This window comes from Balaenoptera musculus, chromosome 3, assembly GCF_009873245.2.
Source record: "Balaenoptera musculus isolate JJ_BM4_2016_0621 chromosome 3, mBalMus1.pri.v3, whole genome shotgun sequence".
In the NCBI taxonomy this organism is placed as follows: domain Eukaryota; kingdom Metazoa; phylum Chordata; class Mammalia; order Artiodactyla; family Balaenopteridae; genus Balaenoptera; species Balaenoptera musculus.
Genome location: NC_045787.1, coordinates 56,714,450 through 56,737,182, shown reverse-complemented (window position 1 = coordinate 56,737,182; position 22,733 = coordinate 56,714,450). Strand labels below are relative to the sequence as shown.

The following is a 22,733-nucleotide window of genomic DNA, read 5'->3' as shown; positions in this document are numbered from 1 at the left end:
TATTTATCTCATTCATTCATCCATTTACTCATTCATTCTTTTTCAACATTTACTGAGTGTCTACTGACTACCAGTCACTATGCTACCTGGCCCTCAGCCTCCGCCTCTGACATCCTCAAATTACAGTCATAATGGACGATCCCCCAGGAGGTCCCCTGCCAAGACTCTAAATAATCACGAGGCTGTCCTTCTCTGGGCTCTTCTTGCCTGTTACCTCTGTGTTTTGTCCTGTGTTGTCTACCACATTTCAGTGATGAGAGTTTCATTTTGCCCCTGCTGGTAGAACAAGTAACTTTCCTGGTTGGTGTCTGAGCTGAAAACAGATTCTCCCGTGGGGCAAACCACCACCCAGATGCTAAGCACTTCCTGTGTGACACCATCCGACACACCCTCTGTAGCAGTAGCCCAGGAATATTACTTCTTAATCTCTTTATAAAATAGCAGGTAGGTTACTTTTAAAGGAATAATGGGATGATCAGGCCGATTTGCAAAGCAAAGGTACTGGAAGAAGATGATCAGGAGAAAAAACATTAAAAGGGAAAGAGTAGAAGCAAACTATTAGGTACTTGAAGAGTAAGCATCTATTGGACACCTGTACCATACTGGGTACTTATACCGGTTAATATTACTATTATAGCTATCACAAACATAGCACTTCCTATGAGCCAGGCACTGTATGATTTTTATATATTAACTCGTTTGATTCCCAAAACAACCCAGTAAAAGCTGTACTATTTGTTATTTCCATTTTGCAGATTAGGAAACTCTGGTGCTATTTAATTAACTTCCCAAGGTCACACTACTAGTAAATGGCAGCTCTAGATAGGCAGGTACTCTGCTAGGTAGTTCAAAGTATTTTATTTAATAATAGGAGTTACTAAGTATCCTATTTTGAGCCAAAGAAAATGGTATTTGAGCAATGCCTGGTATTTTCCCATTAGGAAGTTTCATTAATCGGTAACAGTGTGACTTGTGCCTCAGTGTCTTCGTTCACTTCCTGGGCCTCTGCTATCTGCCCCTGGAGATCTACTGCCAGAATATGACAATGTGAGCCTTGCTGAGAAAACATGCATGCAACAGAAAATACATGACTTCATCTGGTTTACCCACACAACAATATGCAAGATAACCAGGAAAAAACTGGGAAGATACACTAAGATGTTAACTGCTATCTCTAGGTGACGGAGCACAAGTGGTTTTTACTTTCAACACTTTACTGTCTGTAATTTCTACATTTCTAATAACCATTTTAACAACTAAAATAAGGGAACAAAAACAAGTCATGGTTTAAAAACTTGCCTCCTATTGTCAAAGAACGGCTGTAGGGTCTCATGCAAAATAGGTTATCAGTAAATAACCGTATCAGATAATACACATGTAAACATATTATCTGGAAATGTTTTACCCAAGAGTACCTAGTATTGTTTTTGCCCATCTGCTAACCTCACTCTCCATAACCACAGGAGGTATTATTATGTTCATTTTGTAGATAAGAAAGTTCTGGTCCAAGAAGGGTGATCACCTTCAGACGTTATTAACTGATAGAAGCAGAATGCAAACACGGTGCTGACAGAGACATCCTTTCTCGTTGCAGCTCACTACCTCCCAATTTCCCAAATTCAAAGAGCACTTTGCCAAATTCTGAAATGTACAGATGGTCCTTTCTCCCCATGGTCCGAGTGTGCTCTAGAGGAAAGAACAAACCTGCCCTCACAAATGAAAATGAACATTGTCAGGGTACACTGTCATTTCTCTTCTCGCCTATTCTTCCTGTACGATCCTCTTAGGATTTTCCTGATATTAGTCTTGGCCTGGAACATCTCTTGGCCTTACTCTTCCAAGTTGGACTTTAAGTTACAAAGGGGATCCATCCAAATTCCAAGATTAGCCTCAGCTCAGGAATTTCCTGTGGGTCATGTGTAAGCTAACGTTACTCAGAAGACTTTAGTTCACACCAAGATGCGTCTGGGAGAACCCAGGGAACCTTTGTCTACCAAACTACAGTGGCTCGAACATGGATCCAAATGTCCAATTCACCCTCAGAACTCAACTCACCCTCCTAGGATCCTGTAAAAAAAGGAAAGTAAGCCCTGGGATGAGATCAGGCCTCTCAACCAGTCCTGTTCACAACAGTAACAGCTGAGGCCCAAGTGAACGGATTCCAGAAGTGCTGGGTGTGAGCACTGTTTCTCCAGTTCTCTTCCTCAGATCCGCAGTTTAAAACTCCTTCGAAACAAGAAGTTACAACTTGGCACTCCAAAATCAGATCCTAAAAGAAGTCCTTTCTGCTGTTTTGAGAGACCTAATTATCAAAAATATTGAAGAAGAAAACAAGCCTTTTCCCTCATAATATACTGGAGGCACCAAGGGAGGTGGGCAAAGAGAAGGAAGAGAGGGAAAGAAAATACAGGCTCAGAGAAGAGCTACAATTTTCTCCCAACCCTTTCCAGGTCCTCATTCCTAATTATAGTAGCACAAAGTAGCCTTCAAGAGGACATATGTTTATGTTTGAAAAAGGAGGACTCAAATATGTAAACTTTCTTCTGCCCTTGCTTCCCCCAAGCTATCAAGGAGATGTTCAGTCATGTGTGGTGTGTATGTAGACTATGGCGTGATTCGATTTAATCAGCAATTCCTTTCCTTCTTGATGCAGTTCTCCAAAGCCTGCAGCCAATTCGTCTACAGAAAGCAAAAACGGGTAAGCTGAGGGGAAAGAAACTAACACGTTGTACAAACACCAGGACAGAAGTGAAAGACTTCAAAGAAAGTGGCAGAACGTGGACAAGACCACTTCAGGTGACTGTAGACAAAAAATACGGGCAAACTGATGAGGCAGATGCTCCTGTATGCTATCATCACAAGAAACCCTATGAGTAATTCGAATCCTGCATAGCCTTATGGAAAGACACAGGCACATAAATATGATTGTGCCCACTTCAAAAGTCACCAGGAGCTCCAATTCTCCTGCACCTAGCCCTAGAGCCATGTGTTTTTGCCCCCCTTAATATCCCCCAAAGTAACTGAGTTCTACTGTAGACAAGGAACTACACTAGCAAAATAGAGACTTCTCCACTGAAATGTAAATGCTTTCTTTTTCCTTTTTTTTGAGGTATAATTGACACATAACATTAGTTTCAGGTGTACGACGTAATGATTCAATACTTGTATATGCTGCAAAGTGATCACAGTAAGTCTGGTTAACAGCCATCACCACATATAGTTACAAAATTTTTTGTTCTTGTGATGAGAACTTTTAAAATCTACTCTCTTAGCAACTTTCAAATACCTTTCACTTATTTTGGGTGAAAGGACATTTTGAATTAGTGAACACATAAATAGTGGAAGCCAAGCACTGCCTAGCACACCTGCAAGTTGTTCTGGCTTTCTCCTGGTTGGGAAATTCTGCTTGGTTCCTGAATCCTGTTTCATTAGCCTGAGCAACTTTGGGCAGGTTAGCATGAATGGGAGCTGGATAGGAGATTTGTTACAATTCATAACCAGGGCTTTCCATTGGCAGGGGCAACGGAGACCAAAGGCACAAGACCAGTGGTTTCTCTGCCCGCAGGGAACAGTGTGAGATAGGTCGGGGGCTACTCTGGGGATGGCCTGGCTTTTCTCCCTTCCATCCGGGGCTCTGACGGAGGTCACCTTGCAGGCTGCCCCACCCCATCACGAGGACAACCAGCACCAAGCACCCTCGGTGAGAGAGCAAGGGCAAGCAGCAGGGCCAGGGCCAGCATTCCTGGGCTGCTCCCAGTTGCCTGAGAGGTGAGAATGGAGCCTCAAGATCCCACAGGCCTCTGAGAAGAACAGGAAGTGACTGAGATGAGTACTCATGGCCGACCACGGGCCCACCATGCTGCAGAGGAAAGACCCCCGTACCAGATGTTTTTAGGGAAGCGTGTGAGCCAGCAGCCAGAGGCAGAGATTCCAAGGTCTCTGTAGTGTAAGAGCCAACGTGAGGCCAACTCAGTGAAGGAGAGTCCTGGGTCCCGACCAACACCAGGGAGAGGATCCAGCTGCAGGACTGTGGTCACAGATGCCAGAACACTCAAAACAATGGTGCCGGGCTTCCCTCGTGGCGCAGTGGTTGGGAGTCTGCCTGCCAATGCAGGGGACACGGGTTCGGGCCCTGGTCTGGGGGGATCCCACATGCCGCGGAGCAGCTAGGCCCGTGAGCCACAACTGCTGAGCCTGCGCGTCTGGAGCCTGTGCTCCGCAGCAAGAGAGGCCACGATGGTGAGGGGCCCGCGCACCGCGATGAAGAGTGGCCCCCACTTGCCGCAACTGGGGAGGGCCCTCACACAGAAACGAGGACCCAACACAGCCATAAATAAATAAATAAAATATTAAAAAAAAAAAACTTAAAAAAAAAATTATCATTATAAAAAAACAAAAACAAAAACAAAAAAAAAAACAATGGTGCCTCAGGGAAGAGCTCAGGTCAGCAGATCTGCAGCAGAGACCAGGAGGACCCTGGGGCCTCCTCCTCCTCCCCACCACCAACTTACCCTCCACCCTCACCAGGAAATCACATTCAATACCAGCCTAGCAAGAAAGGAGGAAGAGGAGGAGGAAGAAATCTCAGAGTAGATATTTTACTTAAAGAGACTGAGCAGTTACCAAAAATGACTATTTTCATTATTGCATTGGACCAAGTTTTCTATGTTAGACTAAAATATACCCTTTCCTGTCCCCACTGTCTAGAGGGTAGGACTTCATAAGAAAGATCAGATCTATTATAGATAAAATAAAGAAATAAAAGCAAAATAAAGAAATAAAAGCAAAATAAAAAGCATCTGAGTGTAGTGTAGTAAAACTGTGCATAATACACTTTCACTATTTACTGCCTGCTTTCTGTGATCCAGCTATTGGAGATGTGAAAACAGGTCAGCTAGGCTCCACCTTCAAGGAATTCAGTGTCTTAGGGGTGAGGGACATTAAATAATAGTTGTGATACAGTAATGTGAGGGCTGTTATAAAAATCTACATGAGCCAGAGTGGCACAAAGGAGAGAACGATGAACTCAAGGGAATTCAGGGGAGGCTTCCAGAAAAAGGATCCTCAAGCTGTATCTTAAAGGGTAAGTTAGAGATTTCTAGTTAGAAGTGGGAGAAATAGTCACCTGAATTTGCTAAACAAAAAGTAAAAGGGGGAGGGGAAAGATTTACTGAAGCCATGTGAGGGCAACTCCAAAACTGAAGGAATTTGATATCCAAGCCTTGAGAGGGGGGCATCTTGGCAGCAACAGGCCCCCAAGGACTAGAACGAGGGCCTGGAATCCAGCAGGACCCTACCACAAGACTGCTTCTCTTTACATGTGCACAGTATTTCCTCCTACTACAGACTGCTTTCTCCCAGCTAACGGCTTCCATTCCCACCCTTCCAGCACTGCTACCCAAGAAGGAAGACATCTCCCTCCAAATTCCAGTTTGAAGAATACCAAGGAAACACACTGATTTACCAAGTTGAGATCATGTGCCCACCCTGGGACTACAGCTGTGGCCAGGCAGGAGGAGTGTTGTGATCGGGCCACCTGGGTGGGATGCCCACCCCACTGCATCCAGGAAGGCAAGGTCATATGAGAAGGTGGCAGCAACATTTGGACCCATGGCCAGAGCAGTGGAGGGGCCGCCCACTAAAGAATGTCTGTGCTGTTCAGTGAAGGGCAAGAGAATATGAGGCAGACAGAACCAGCTCTCCAGGCCAAGTTAACATTTGGCCCCTCTCTACGTTTCCATGCCCCATGAATCAACAGCGCACAAGCCCGGGCTATCGTCCATCACCTTGATACACTCTATGTATGCCTGACTCTGCCCATTTGCTTGGAAGGACAGTCTATTAAAACCCCACCAGTTCACCACAGGCTACTGAAATGACATCCCTTTCATGATGCCCTCAACATGAACTGGTCTCTTCACCTTGAACTTTGACAGTAATTTGTCCTGAGCTCCCCTATTGGACTTATCACATTCTGCCTTAATTAATATATCTGAATAAACAACCATTGGTCCTTCTCCAAAACTGGAGTGGTACGCAGGAATCTCTTGAACATGGGGTGATAAATTAGGATAGTGCCTCCTTTCCACTGACAGGAATTAATGCAGAAATGCATCTTGCCTAAGAATTTGAACTAACTCAAAATAAAGGGAAAAAATCAGTTTCAAATATGTAGCTATGCGGTTTGGCAACAGGCTTGTAATGGGCCTCCTCTCCCAGGCTGACAAAGGTAGGCCTCCTGGCAGACTCTGAAATTGAAACTGCTCCACGTGAGGTTAAACACTATCTTCATTGTGAGCCAACGAAATCTTAGTAGGTTATGTCACCTTTAGGAAAATGTTTCTCTTCCTTAAGAAGGATTTCTGTAGTGACTTATTCCTCCTATGGTATTCAGGCATCCTTTGGGGACTTTCTAGATGGAATACATACATGCACATGAAACTGTGTATGTATTCAATAAAACTTCTTGAAAGAAAGGACGGGAGGGAGGGAGGGCAGGAAACAGGAAGAAAACAAGTAAGTCCATGAGACAAAAGTAAGTCCATGAGACAAAAGTAAGTCACTTTAAAAATTATCATTAAACCTTCTGAGATGTCATCATACCTTTAATATGTACCGGGTCAGGGATTATTTTTCAGATTGGGTACCTGCTCTCCAAACACTAAATGAGCTCATGAGATAGACCAAGACAGTGGTCTCATGATTCTTATCTCCACTCCCAGCACACTCACTCTCTCTGACTTTACCTTTCTCTGTCTGGGACAAACCTGGGAAGCTTCCAGGATACACTGGAAGCTCTCCCATACCATCCTTTTCTCAGTTCACCCTGCCTCTTCTGCTCCTCACCCGACTATCCCATGCTCCAGTCATCCATTCATCTCTTCCCTCACAAGCCAACGATGTGTATCAGTACTAGATACATATGTGTGTGGATGTAACAAGACATAAGACATAAGAACAAGACATAAGAACAGCACTAACATTTTACTTCCCCAGTTTCCACTGCCACCTCTATTCCTAGTCCAAGATGCACAGGACAGGGAGAAGCTACCATGGTGAGATACAGTGGCACCTTTTGAATATAAGACAGCTACCTATTGAATTCACCATCCCTTACCTCTACTAAGAGGTGGTGAAACACACTGGGAAGAACAAAACCTTTAAAGTCAAGGACTATGTCCTGTTGCGGGTCTGGCTCTGCATTTATTGGCCCTGATCTTGGGCAACTCATTTCTCTGAGCCTCAGAGCCCCAAACTAATAAATGAAGATGACACCTGACATACAGGTCTTTTATAAGATAACACATGTGAAAACCACCTTGTACGTAGAATGAATGAATGCCATTCACCTTATTTTACCATGCTTACTGTTCCCTGTATTTCTTGGTATGGACTTGGATATAACTTTAAAACTCTTTAAGCCTCAGTTTCCTCAACTGTAAAACAGAGATAGTATCTTGAGTTATTTTGAGAATCAGATGTTATAAGTATAAAGTACCTACCACAGCTTAGTAAACAATGGTTATTATGATTAATAAAGTAGTACATACATACTAGTTATTTTGACTATGACTACAGAAAGTTTGGTCCTATCTAAGCTCTCCAAGGTTGTTTTCAAATAGGCATCGTCTCTTGCACCAGCAAAAAAAAAAGCAGTCTTTCACACTTTGTGTCATTAGAGAGGCATATGATGGATATGAGCTGGAGTAGGAGAGAATGAGACACACGGCATAAGTGGATGAAAGGCACAAAGAGAAGAAGAGCTCAACACTTTCTGGGACCTGATGATTCATACTAAAAATGCATTTAAAAGACAATAATTATGGGGAACTTAGGTGAAGCCCAATCCCTATATTTTAAAATTTTTCATTAATAAATATTAAATTTCTTCGTTGACTCTCCTACTGAAATCAACAAAACAAAAATCCAGGCATTCCTGGAGTCCTTGAAGTGGACAGTCGTGGATTCTGGCCCACGCCAATCATTAACCACTCAGTTTCCAGTACAGCCTGTTCTGGGCTGCCCACAATATGACAAAGGGCAACTCTGAGATCCCAGGAATACATTTTGGGCAGTTTGGTTTTAACTGCTTTCACCCTCTGCTTACATCACATTCCCCTCTAGACACCAGTCATTTCCAAAGGCGTGGCTTCTAAGTTAGATCCTTTTCTCTTTCCTTCTGAGGGCATGAGGATAAGAAAGTAGTAGATGTGGTTTTTAGTTAATATATAAGTATTGATAGGTTTCTGCTAATCCAATTTTCCTCTTATTACCGAACCCTCTAAATTTTCACCTCTCGAAACAAACCAGTAATGTGTACGTGTGTCTATCAAAGAACAGTGATAATAAGGCAGGAGGGGATATTAAAAGAAAGAGAATACTAATAAGGAGGATCAGGACACAAAAAAGAAGAGAGAATAAAAAATAATTCTGACCAAATATGAAAGGTTTGCTAATAAGCCAGAAATCCCAAGCCCTCAACACCCCTTCACGACTTCCCAGGAGACCAGAACCCACATCCTGAGAATGATGTCGGTGATGATTAGAAGGAAGGAAAGACTAAGGAAGAAACTCAAGCCACCTTAGTTTTAAAGACTGACAGAATAAGGGACAAGAGACCACAGTTTTTCACAACCTAGCCACGGAACAGAAAAAAATCAGGTTCCTTGGTGTTTCTTCTACTATATGAAGGTGGAACATCTGTATCCCGGGAGAGGTAGGATCCATTCCAAATGCTTAAGATCCCTGTAAGCAGGGACAGTATCCGTCTGGTTCACTACTTCGTCCCACCCTCTAGGAAGCACCTGGCACTCTGGACACGCTTGCTGAACACTCAAATGATTCCCCATCACTTCACTTCTTCGGGCCCCATCATACTCACCTATAAAATGAGGTGGTTGGGCCCGGCCATTTCTAAGGCCCTTTTGGCTGTAATGTCTATGGTTCTGGGATTCCGTCCAGCTGACATTACAGTGTGACCAAACCCACCCTTCACACCTAGGTCGTCATCATTTAACAGACAAAGGAAGCATGGGACACAGTCTGACCATCCCCAGCTCTCTGCTACCAATCTTAGTTTCACTTGTCCTTTGTTTATTAGAGGCAAATAGTTAATCATTTTCAAATCCCAGGTACCTGCTTTCACTTGAATTGAGTTTAATTTATACATGGCTATGTTATGACTTTCTGCTGTAGTTCGAGCTGGCTGTGCTCCAGCTTTGGATTTCAAAGGAGAATGTGATTAACGCATTCCCTACAACTCCAGTGGACTCTCAAGGTTCTCCACTGGCCTCCTAATCATTAATCCCACATCTCTCCAGGCTGTTAGGCTACCGAAGTCTCCCTACAACATAGGCATCCAGTCTGCCAGCCAGGCAATATAAATACAAAACTATATAAAGCAGATTATTCCCCAAATTTAACTGGATGAGAATTAGCACAAAGATTTAGTAGTCTTACAGAACTGCTACCTGCCCTCAAGAATTTCTCCATGTAAGAGAACTAATAATATTCACTCTAAGGAATTAAGGACTTCGTGTATCTCCCCTCTCAGAAGTCATTTAAAAGTTTTAAAAAAATTATTTGGAAACAATTTCAAACTTCCAGAAAAGTTGAAAGAATAAGAATAGCACAACGAACACCAATACATCCTCTTTACCCAGATTTACCTATTGTTAACATTTTACTCCATTTTCCATTTGAGCCTGAGCTTGCTTTCACATGCACACGTTTGTGCGCCCTATAGATACTCCCCTCCCCCCGAAACAATTAATGGTAAGCTGCATTTATATCATGGCCCTTTACCCCCAAAGAAGAAGCAATTACATTTTAAAATAGAATATAAGGAAAATAGAATGTTGTACAAATGTTTTAAGTCCCCAGTGATAGAATTTCAAGAATGGCAATGAACAGCGTGGGAGATTTGTTCAGGTTGAGGCTTTCTACTATTCCTAGAGAGTCAACCCATTGTATTCCTGGGATCAGCCTTGATCCCAGGCCAAGAGCAAACACACATGCACGCGCGCGCGCACACACACACACACACACACACCCCTCCATTTTATTTTAGAAGGAAAAAAAAGCCTTGAAATGAAACAGGTACGGTGACAACCGCCAGCCTCCATTTTTCTCCAGGTAAAGCACAGGGTGATACGGTTGGTCATTCTGTTCTCACGAGAGAATTCTGCTCCCCCAGGACAAAGCTACAGAGGCGGCCCACTTTCAGAAACACCTCTTCTGCTTATAAGCTCACAAAAATGTTTCTGTTTGAACTAAAAACATAACCACATAAAGTCCCTCTACAACACAAGAAAGGGCTACTCACTACCTTTCTAGTTTTGATAAACCTCAGAAGGCAACAATCACCACCTGCTGGGGATGGTGCACCGGATACTCAGGCCACCTCCGCTGTTGCCTAACACCAACTTGTCCCTTGGTTTCCAAGACCTGCACCACAAGAGTGGGTTGCAGGTGAGGGGGAATAAGCAGCATGAAGCCACTCCATTATTATCACGCTGCAGATAAATAGCTCTTCTGCCTTTGGCAGTAAAGCATTTTGCATACTTGGTAATTACCGTTAATAAACTTTTTAATATGTGACTGCATCCCCTGGAGAAATATAGGCTTTCTTATTGAAATTACTTTCTTAAAATCCCTTCCTTAGAGCATCTACAAAATCAAGAAAGTAGAGTAGAAAAGAAAGAATTTTCTTAGATATAAAAAATTTTTTTTTAATTAGCACACACTTGAAAACTAAAACACAAATGCAGCGGACACCGGGTACTAAGCACACGCATAGTTCTCTGCACATCCCACAAAGACCAGACACATTTAAATCAACAAGACACTTTATTGTCAAGGTAACTGAGCAAATGAATCCAAAACATTTACCTTGTACTCAACTCCCTTTTTTTTTTTTAAAGGAAAAAAATAGCGCATGCACAATACAGCACAAAGGAAGATTTAAAGTGAAAGGAACACAGGAAGGATGAGTAGGTTTGACCTCAGAAGTCTATCTGTAAAGTATTTATATTATAAGAGTTTTATAAAGACATGTATAAACACGCACTTATCAGAAAGAGTCTCGCAAAGCAACGAGGAAAAGAAAGGTAAGAATAGGAAGACGCCCGGCTTGGCTCTGGGGGTAGTAAAAGATCGCGTGATCTACCTTGTTTGGACGCCCTCCGTCGAATCTTCATTTTGGGGAAGGAAGGCCACGAGTAGTTAAAAGGTGAGTCCGAGTCAGAATCCATCTTTTTGTCTTGATGAAATCAACAGATTCAACAGCAGAGACTCAGGAAGAACTCGGACATCCCCAGCCAGGAGGCGAGTCTCCCGTGTGATGTAAAAGGAAGGAATGGGGCTGGGTGAAAGCTGCGAACACCGGGGAGGGAGAGGCAATAAATGTTTTGCTTCCTTCAGGCGTTCAGGCATGTAGACCAAGAAGGAGGCTATAAATATGCAAGCCAAACTGGGAAAGTAAAAGGCGAGCACAGCAGCTCGGAGTGGCACTGGTACACCGCAGTCCAGTTATTCAAAAGGTCACTGGGAGCAAATGAATCATTAACTCTCTTCTCGTTGCTGGAAATGGAAATGGAAATGAAGAAGAAAGGTAACTGCGAATTGAAAGAGAGCCGCCTGAGACTCAAGAAAACCCTCCCAATGCAGACGCCTGTTTTGGTCGGGAGCTAGAGGATCATTTCTCAGAAAAGCCACCCTGTACAGCATGAGATAAAGGTTGAGGTTTATGTGTGTGGACAGCCAGAAAGCTCCAGTACACAGACAAATAAAGGCCGTCATACTCAGGGCAGGGATTTTTCCAGAGCAATCTATTCTTTCATACCACTGGCAGGTTTGGCAGCTTTTCAGATCTAAGAGCCAAAACAACTCTGATAATTCATTTAACAATCCAGTCACCCCATCCTTTTAATCCAAAAGGGGTTGGAAGCTTTAACTTTTATCCAGAATTGTACTTATTAACTTCATGTAAAGTCATCTACTTTACTGTTTAGCACAATTGGGGCGTTTTTTTCTCAAATTGTCACCAAGTTTGGCCATCAGTCGCAAGGAGCTGGGCGCCTTCGGGGCTCTGATCTAAACTTGCAGTCCATCTCAATGGAGCTAGCGACTAATTTACCACAAACCAACAGTTCTTACACAGTCTCCCTGAACAACTCGCCGGTAATTAGCATTCAGTAGAAGCCCATTACTGCCTCCCCATAAATCGTTGACACTGCTCAAACTTACTTCTCTAAACCCCGACCGGCAGGCACACAGATACATGGGCCCCAAATAAGCTCAAGCACAGCAGCCAAGGTCTGCAGCAGAAAAAAAGTATATCCCAAGTCTCATACGGGAGTCTCTTTTAAGCATTTCTTTTCACAGAAGTATTGTATTTTGTTTTGAGGGCATCTGACGGCCAAATAAACTAAAGGAGAGTGGAAACAATATGAGGATCCTTTCAACTCTGCAGATCTGGAACATGACAATATGTGTCTTAATTAACATTCATCTCCTTACTTCAATTATTTCAAAAATTGTTGGCACTCTCGTGCCATGCTGTGTGAGAAAACAGATGCATAACCTGCTCCCTGATAGCTAATCCTGTCTGATTGGGCTGGGGTTGGGTGAGGGGTACAGATAGATGCGAAGGAAATCAGAATTACATACGTCACCTCTGTTTTCATATGGGTTGCTATGTAAATATAGCATACAAGTAGATCAACTATAAGCTACGTAATGACAAGCATCACAACTAAGTTAAAACAAAAAATATATTCTCTACTTTGTGACCTTTTATTTGAAGAATAAGTACATATTTTTCTTACTCAGCTGGAGCAATCGTAAGGAAAAATTACTCTCAACTCTACTATCAGATAAGAGAGTTTTAGACCATACACAACTTTCTATAAGAAAATAGATAAAATCTTGTGAATGGGTTTCCATTCATTCTCAGTTTTAGGACTCAGAACACTGTAGGCAGCTGCTAAACGAATGAATGATTTACACAGTTAAGTCCCAACCCGTAGACGAAGACTCTTTGTATGACAGCTGTAATATTTTTGGTAAATATCTGCTAATTGAAGCGTGTATCTTGACCAAAAAAAAAAATGCTATGTGAACCCTGGTAAAGTGTTTAAATATATATTTGCATTTTATTCATCATAACAGTGTCTACATTTGCAAAGAGCAATACTGTTGGGTGGAGAAAACCCTTTGTTCTCTAAGGCTCCATACAATACTTGGGGTGTGCACAGAACTCTTGGCTGCCTGAGAGATGTCCAGAGACCCTAGAAAGGGAACCTCCACAAGTGTAGACAAGCACCATTTGGAAATGAAGGTACTGGGTCAGGAAATACTGTTATCTTTCTCATTATCATGCAAAGTAAAGTTTTAGAGCCACTTAACCAGAATAAATCCCAGGTCAACAAACTACTGGAGTGGGCTGCTCCTCTCTTAAACATCAGAGACAGGTCAGAAGACCTTCAGGACAATGCAAAGATAGGAAAGAACTTTGTAATATGCAGTTCTTGAGTTGAGATGCCAGGTAGGTGCATCTCAATCTCATTATCCCCAAAGCACAGTCCATGTTGACCAATTCCATATCAACTGATTGCTGATATAGAAATTATTCCGGCAATAAAACTACTAGAATTACCCATCCAGTACATATGAGAAACCCAACAGGAGACTTTCCAATCTCCTCATTTGCTTTATTATTTATCAACATTGTTTAAAGAATAAATTGAGTTTACTGACCAGCAGTGTGCATAGTTAACATAAAAAGTGGAGTATCAAATATTGTGTTGACAGTCTTTTTTTAGGCCAACTCGTTTTCTTACCAAAGTATTTCTCCTGAATATGGGTCATTTATCCTCCTTGTTTTCTACAGTAATTGAGTTTGTCCCGGCATTGGGTCAATGTGATTGCATTTAAATTAATTCAAGATGTTATTTACATCTCATTCATATTCAACAGCTTAATTTCTTTGCTTTCTCTGACTGGCTGATTGCAATTGCAGTTGGCAGAATTCAATGATATATCCCCAAGGCCACTTTCTCACCAGATATCATACAACCATGACAACAGAAGAATGTAAATGATTTCATCAGCCTTACTGTGCCCGCTCTAATTAGAAAATCCTTTACTTAGAAAATAACCTCCATAAAGTCACAATTATCCAGGACACATGCTGTCACCTACCTTTCAACAATGATAAAACTGAACCTCCCTAGAAGAGGATTTATATTTCAATTTAAATTACAGTATTTGTACAGTTTTCTTATCCTCCAATGGGATCCAAAATTCCTTGAGGACAAAAACTGTGTTTTACATTCATATTTTTAAGGAGCCTCAAGCTGAAAAGAAGAAGTATGGGATTTTGGAGACATATATAGATGGTCGCCGGCTTACGATGGTTCAACTTAGGATTTTTCAACTTTACCGATGGTGCGGAAGCAACACGCATTCAGTAGAAACTGGACTTGGAATTCTGAATTTTGATCTTTTCCCAGACTGGCGATATGCCCTATGACACTCTGTCGTGATGCTGAGCAGGGGCAGCGAGTACAGATCCCAGTCAGCCACGCGATCATGAGGGTAAACACCCCATATGCTTACAGCCATCCTGTACCCATACAATCATTCTGTTTTTCAGTTTTACTACTGTATTCAATAAATTACGAGATACTCAACACTTTATTATAAAATATGCTTTGTGTTAGATGACGATGCCCAGTTGTAGGCTAATGTATGTGTTCTGAGCATTTAAAATACTCTAGGCTAAGCTAGGACGCTCAGCAGGTTAGATTTATTAAACGCATTTTTTCACTTATGATATTTTCAACTTATGATGGTTTTATTGGGGCATGACCCCATCATAAGTCAAGGAAGATCTATATATCTGGACTCTGTAACTTATTTACTTAGTGGTCCTAACCAAGTCACTCATACCTTCCGATCCTCAGTTGTTTCCTATAAAATGGGATATCTATACTTCAAAGAGTTGTAAGGATCAGATGAGATTATAACAGTAAAGAACATACGTTTTCACTAAATTTTAGTTTAAATGTTAACTGTAAATAAAGTTTCCCTTTCATTATATTTCTCTCCTATATTATAGACACTGAAAGATTCTTATCTTTATCTCAAGAGTAATAGCTTGATTTTCAAAACAGAGACATGGCAACATGAAAAGAAGTTCCAAGGAAATCATACTGAGACAGAAAGAGGAGGATTTGTTTTGCTTTTCTGCTCCATTGTTTGACCACCAGAGACTACAGTTTTTAACACTGTTAAACACCATTCTTGGGGAAAAAAATAAAAATAATAAAAAAATACAGACAAAAGGCAGCAGGACCCATGGTGCAAGGACAAGCCTATCCTGGATAATTTCAGCCTAAACAGTGACAATTTCATGTAGTTCAAGTTCTAGCATTAGGTGAAAGTCAGAGATAATCAAAGTCTTCCTCAAAAACGCCTTAGAAGGCACCATGTCATCACTCTAAGTTCAACAGAAACAGTTCTTTGCTGGAGAACATCGTTACCTCGGTCGGGCACCAGATGAAATGGTTGGCTTTCACTGAGAGGCCATGTTTTACAGAAAACAAAGGTCTTAAAAGCACGGCTCACATCCACGTGTAAGATGCACTCACTGTGAGCCCCAGGGAGGGAAGTGCACATTCACGTCCAGCTTCATGCTCACTCAGGGCCGTTACACTCACTGAGTGTAGAACCACCTGAGGTTCAAATTGTTATTTTTCTGCCTATCTCCCCTCCTTGTTGTATTTTTTTAATAGAGCCTATAAAGTTGAATTCACATAAAATAGACATGAAGTAGGAGCATGGTACAATGGTGGTCATAAATTAGAAACCCAGGGTGCCACCATTCATAATACCACCTTACTTTAAAAATAAGAATATTTTTACTTCTTATCTACCTTAATTACCTTGATTTATTTGAACAAAAACTCTGCATGCCCCTCCGAAAGTTCTGATATGCCCCCTTATGTCATCCTACTATCTAAGGGGGAGAAAAAACCCAGACACAACCTAGAAGTCCAACAAATGAAATTACCTGTATTATGATATACCCACATGTAATACAAAAAGAGAAAAAAATTCTCAAAAACACTTCAGGATAGGAAAATAATAGATTTTCTGACCAAAGTAACATATTAAAGAATTATGTTGCCAAAGCTTCCACCAGCATTTAGTATTGCTACACATACAGGTTCTACTTAGATGATTCTCTTAAGGAAATAAAGATCCTTGGTGGATCTCTTTTTGTCTTAAACACTGAAGTTCCTGGGTATAACCTGAAAGGAAAGAATTAGGACAAATTCACTAAGTTTTTCTGAATGATACATTATGAAGAATTTTGAATTTATCCTGAAGAGGCAGCTGTGGATAGTAAATGTAAGGGTCCCTGGAGGTGGAAGAAGCAAGGTTATGGGCCATAAGTCTGGACAGAGAAAGGATGGAGGGGGAGAAAAGTATCTTGTTACAGCCTGAGGAGAAAAAAAATTCTTCATAGTAGGAAGAGCCGAGGCACCTCGGGAAGCAACATCTATGATTACATTTGAAGTTTTTTCTGATAATGTTCCAATTTTAATTTTCCCAAACCTTCTGAAAAAGTTTCTTACATGTTATGGACTTATTCACAAACTTTTTTTTAAATCAATTTTAACATCAAAGTTCAACCTATTGTTCTATAGACTTTCATGGTCATTCACACGTAAATAAGTTAAAAGAGCAAAGAATTTAAATCGTTTTAATATAAGTGTTATCAAGCCTACAGTTCTGAAGCTGAAATTCACACAAAATGTGATGGATAATCCTGTTTGTTTGGGTTTTTTTTAAAGGGTGGGCTCATCTTGTGTATGCTACCGGAGTATTGTTGCTTCTAGGCCCTCTCAACTGACGGAGCACTGAAATATGTGTGTCCTAACCTAGGTATATACACATACCTACAAATATTTCCATACACAACCATGTGTATCTATTTGAACTAATCATGAGCACATAGTGATGTCCACGTCTCTCATTCATTAGCACATGGATCATTCTGGCCTCCTCCCCTTGCTTCTCTGTAAACTTCCACTCCAATAGTGAAAAACCTGACACCTACTCTCCATCATCCATTGACTTACTTATTTCCAGTATATATTAATAGTGGTATCAGAAACGTTAACCTGTACCCCTATGGGAAACAACTTTCTCACCTAGAAGACATGCTTATGTACAGTTTCCTTTGCCTTTATTCTTACAGACTCTACTCATTTCCAAAGTTACTGAGGTCTGCACCCCGCTCCCATCCTCTACGGTGAGGTTGTTTCCAAAGTTTTTAGTACAATTAGGTTGTTCTGCTACATTTTGCATTCCATCACAGGATCCTCCAACCTCTTAATTTTTTATTTGCACACATTGAAGTTTCCTCCGTGTGCCATAAAGTTCTATGGGCTTTGACAAATGCAGTGTCATGTATCTACCATTACAGTATCATAAAGAATATATTCACCACCCTAAGATAAAACCCCACAATGACAGGAATATGTAGAAAGGACACAGAAGCCAACTGAAAGAGTCCCTCATCACCAAAGCTAGAACACTCTGAATAAAGTAGTACTAGATTACTACCCAAAGTGTAAAATAAATATCCATGAATTTATACTGACATAAATGATTGAATAAATAAGCGAGAGGGATAAAAATCTCCCATGGAGAAGAATTCCAAATGGTTTATGTAGATACTTTGCCCACAGGGAAGCGTACAGATAACTCCTCACTCCTAAAGCGTGGGCTGCACATCATGACTTCCTTCCAAAGAACACAATATGGAAAGAGGAGTGGGGAAGAGTAACTTTACAGTGGAGAAACCTGACAAACACTAGCTCTACCAGGTAATCAAGGTCATCATCAACACTGACAAGTCATGTTGATATTATATGCTATTGATATAATGTGATGGAAATGGCACTTAACCTCTGTGGTCTTCCTCCCAAAACCCATAACCTCAGTTTAATGATAGAGAAAGCACCCCAAAATTACCAATTAAGGGACATTCTATGGAATACATGACCAGTATTCCTCAAAACTGTCAAGATCATCAAAAACAAGCCTGAGAAACTCTCACAGCCAAGGGGAGCCTAAGGAAACACAGCTGAATGTAATATGGTATCCTGGAACAGAAGAAGGAAACTAGATAAAAACTAAGGAAATCTAAATAAAGGATGGACTTTAGTCAATAATAATGTATCAAAACTGGTTCATTAATTTTAACAAATATACCATAATAATATATGATGTTAATAATAAGGGAAACTAGGGGAGTCTAGGGGGCTGGGTGTATGGGAACTCTCTGTACCATCTTTGCAACTTTTCTGTAAATCTAAAACTGTTCTACAAAATAAAGTGTAAAAATGTTTTAAAGGATGGGGACAAAATGTACAGACTCTATGTTCATTAAATATTTGTGGAATTCATGCTAAAAGAAAGTGTGCATTGCTTATTCAGATACATAGAACTCAAGTCATGCATAAAACTCCATTTCCCTTTGCTTAAGTTCTGAAGTGAAGTTCCCATGTAACTCTGAGGGAACTAATTAGACATTAAAAGATTATATGCTAAAAATAATTGTAATTTCTCAGAAACAAATAGTGTCACTTTGGGGTTAATATGTTCCTAAGAGTTAACCCTAATGAGGAGCCCCCATTGGACACTTGTGAGGTAGGTAAGTCTACTTCAGTTAGATCAGCAGAAACCTAATGGTAGGTAAATCTCAAGAACCTGGATGAAGCCCAGCTCGCTTACTCAAAGTTTGCTTCAAAATTCTAGACACCTTTAATTTCACTCTTTATTCTGTTTTTTGTTTGTTATATTAAATGTTATGAAGAAACAAAAGACTATTTACCCCTGGCTCTCCTATTCGGCATATGATTGCATCACTTCTTTCCTCTGCTTTACACGCATTCTTCAGAAGAACCTCATATTGTGAAGAATAATTTCTGTTGGATTTCTTGCCCATGACTGAAGTAAGAGGCCATGTTTCATAAAAACGTCTTCCAAATTAGGCACTCTAAAAGTTACAGCAAATTGTCCCAATAAATTGATAGAGCTCGTACTGCCTGGCAATGAAAGCTAACCAGAATCTTAATTGTCCTAAAGTCCCTTCCAAGGGATTAACCACTGGGTACTCAGCAAGCCTAAACTCAACATAAACACACTGACACTGCAATCAAGCCCGAAACCTAAGTTTTCCTCTGTGCGGGCAATTCTTTCATTAACCATCTGCACACACAGGTATTCCGAAGTGTTTCAACAAAAGAAAAGGGGGCAACATCCCTAAGTGGAAATTTAACTTTCCACAAAAAGCATTTACAAATACTATTTCCAGGATATATTTCATATTCTTCATTTGTTTCATGTTTTATAAGGTAGTTGTAGTTTCCTTAAGATTTTATACTTGTTTGAAATTTATAATTATTTGATTTAATCAAAACAGAATCTTTAGGGACAGAAGCTATGGAATTATTCACTAAGCTGGTTTATTTGGAGTTGAGGATCCTATTTTGGAGAATGAAAAATTTAGAGTTCAGAGAAAGAACTGCCATATTTTTCCCCCTCCTAGATTACATTTCAGAAATTAAGTTGGTTTGTGACATGAAAGAAAAAGGTGATTTAGAATACACTACAGCTAGGTTGGTACTACTGTCAAACATCAGGCCTCCTTGTAACGCCCTATGACATTAGTGTAAACAACCATCCACTCCCTTCATCCCAAACTGTGCACCTCTTAAGTCCAATAAATGAATGTGACAGCAAACTACAATCACTTGGTTCCTTCTTAATGTTTAAAAAGAATCTTTAAAGGTTTAATCATCTCATTTAGGTTCAAGTATTTAGGAAACTTTCAATAAATATTTTTGTTTTTTACCTTTCCCACGGATCTACCATGATATTGATGGTGATAATCATTAAAAGTCTGCAAACCTAATACAAATGGGCTTCCATTAATTGCTTTTGTAACCAACTGAGATAAAAGTGGAACCACAATTCTCCAATTCCAAAAACACTGAAAACCCAGTAAGTCAGAGTGATTTCAGCAGAGCAGGGCTCCCTTAAGGAGCTATGTCATGGTTCTCAACCTTGGCTGTACCTGAGAATCACCTGGGAAGCTTTTAGAACTCCTGCAACACAGGCTGCACTTCAGGCCAATTAGCTCAGACTTCTCTGGGGGTGGGACCAGGGCTTCAGGATTGTTTGTTTGTTTTTTTTTTTTTTTTTTTTTTTTGAAATTTTAAGAGTAGTTATTTGTTATTTCATTTTTTTTTTTTTTAAAGCTTGATGGTATTCACATTGCTTAATTTGTGTCATGCTTTATTTATTTATTTTATTTCTTTATTTATGGCTGTGTTGGGTCTTCGTTTCTGTGCGAGGGCTTTCTCTAGCTGTGGCAAGCGGGGGCCACTCTTCATCGCGGTGCGCAGGCCTCTCGCTGTCGTGGCCTCTCTTGTCGCGGAGCACAGGCTCCAGACGCGCATGCTCAGTAATTGTGGCTCACGGGCCCAGCTGCTCCGCGGCATGTGGGATCTTCCCAGACCAGGGCTCGAACCCGTGTCCCCTGCATTGGCAGGCAGATTCTCAACCACTGCGCCACCAGGGAAGCCCCAGGATTGTTTGTTAAAGCTCCAAGGTAATTCCAACGGGCAGGCAGAGTTCAGATAACAGAGTACTTAGATTAATTAGCGACTCCTAATCTTAACTCACTTTCATTTTGCTTTTTGTTTTTAAACACATATTTGTGAGCAAAAACTAGGCAGAACATTAGACCTATCATTAGACCAGACAGCTTCCTAGCCTTGGGACTTGTTTAAAAAAAAAAAAAAAAAAACATAAAAAAACTATGTTAAATTATAAGAAAAGACGATAACATGAAGACATTACACCTCCAATAAGACTTTAGTTCCTTCACATTTCCTTGTCTGTAGTATTATATTAACCTGAAAACCCCAAAGTTCTTTTTTAACTTACGGGATAAAAGTCTGTCAATAAATATTCCAATTGTCTAATTTAAAGAAAAATGCTTTATTCGCATTCCACAAGGAGAATTTTATCCAGAGAATGAAACCACAAATAGAAAAGGCAGAACACTCGTGATAAGAGAACCAAATTCAGCTTATATCACTCAGCAGAATTCCAGTAAGTTGCCAATTTCTTCTACCAAAACCAATTTTTAAAACCTCAACAACTGCAATAAGAAATTTTCATTGAAGTGAATGAAAGGAATAAAATCTGAATCAGAATTTTTACAAAAAACTGTGCACTCCGAGTGATCTTCTTGGTATATTTCTCCAGCCCCAGACCCTTTATTTCAAAACCAAAACACTGGTAAGCTTTGGTTTGTGGTGGAAACATGACCCCAAAAACAGAAGAGAAAAGAAAAAAGAAGAAAATCTACCCAAAACTTTTGTAGCCCGGGGCATAAAGAGAGACCTGCCAGAAATTAGGCTTGAAAACTTACTTTTCAGAAGGCTAAGAGCTCTGCTAAGGTTACCCCCTCTCCCTTTTTTTCCTTTTTTCTTTTCTTTCATGTTTCATGCAACAGTTCTGAGATCTCAACATAGATACACATGTGTTACTAAATAATAACAGCCAAAAGAGGGCCAGCTTCCAGTGACACGGGTCCTAGATCTTAAGATTCCACATTTTGGATCTTGCTTCTGCAAATAAAGTTTCAAGATGTTTCCAAGCAACTTAAAATTGCTGTTTTATAAGGTTTTATAGCTTAGCAGCATCAATTCCATTTCCAAACTTTAAGTTAGTATAAGAAGAAAAGACTAACCTAATTAGTCCTACTTATTGGTGGTTTGCCAGACTAGCACTGTTGACTGCACCGTCTCCACCCAGCTCACCACCTAAATCCATGGGCCTGGACTCTCCCAGATACACCCACAAAAGCAGACCTTGGATAAAGAGTTCCTGCTGCCCCTAACATTCTGTTCTGAGGGACTGTTCTTTGGATCTCCCAATCATTTCCTTCCAGTTTCCCTTTGGTGATGTTTTCCTAAGCTTCCTATGCGGGGTCTCTGTTTCTCTCTGTCTTGTCTGTGTCAGCTGGGTTGAGCGCCCTGAAACACCTCACTTCCTACTGTTTGTTTCTGTTTCTGCTTCCTTCTCTTCCCAACTCGTCTGGATGAGTTTTTCTGGTATCAAGTCAGGTTTCCTTTCACATCCAGCTTTGGTTCATCTGTCTCCCTAGTGCCCACCTTCCCAGTCCCAGCACCCACTAAGAGGTTTTCTCCTATTACATATAAGTAATGAACAGTAACAGCAAGGAAGTGACCCAGGGCATTAACCAATAACTGGGATTCGAGCCTCAGCATGTACTGACAATTGGGCCACTCTGTAAAATCAACAATACATATTATAAAAAGGAGGGTTTTGTTTTGTTTTGTTTTGTTTTCCTGGTCGATAAACACTTGTGGAGAGAATCTATGACATTTTCCCTTCTTCATACAAAAGTAATCCACATTTTTCATAGAAAAATGTACAGCATCATTTTAAGCTACCGTCTAAAATGAAGCTTACTTATGGCATATAATGTTACATGAATAAAGCAGGACATAGAATTCTATTGTTTACATGATCACAACTATGATCATATAAACATACCAAAATTTAATAGTAGCTGCTTTGGGGGTGGCAGAACGATAGGGCTGTTTTTCTATTCTAAA

The 22,733-nt window shown here is 40.6% G+C and overlaps 1 protein-coding gene across 5 annotated transcripts in view; it reads right to left on the bottom strand.

Annotated features, from left to right (window-relative positions):
- The window catches only part of ARHGEF28 (Rho guanine nucleotide exchange factor 28), a 309,300-nt gene that overhangs the window by 121,085 nt on the left and 165,482 nt on the right, over nucleotides 1-22,733 (bottom strand). Inside the window, exon 1 of one of the 5 annotated variants that reach the window (XM_036846527.1) lies at nucleotides 11,168-11,441. The exons of the other annotated variants lie outside the window; for them this stretch is intronic. Within the exon in view, the coding sequence (XP_036702422.1) occupies nucleotides 11,168-11,252 (85 nt within the window). The 5' untranslated portion in view covers nucleotides 11,253-11,441. Of the gene's footprint in view, nucleotides 1-11,167; nucleotides 11,442-22,733 lie in introns of those variants that run through there. 5 annotated transcript variants of the gene reach the window in all.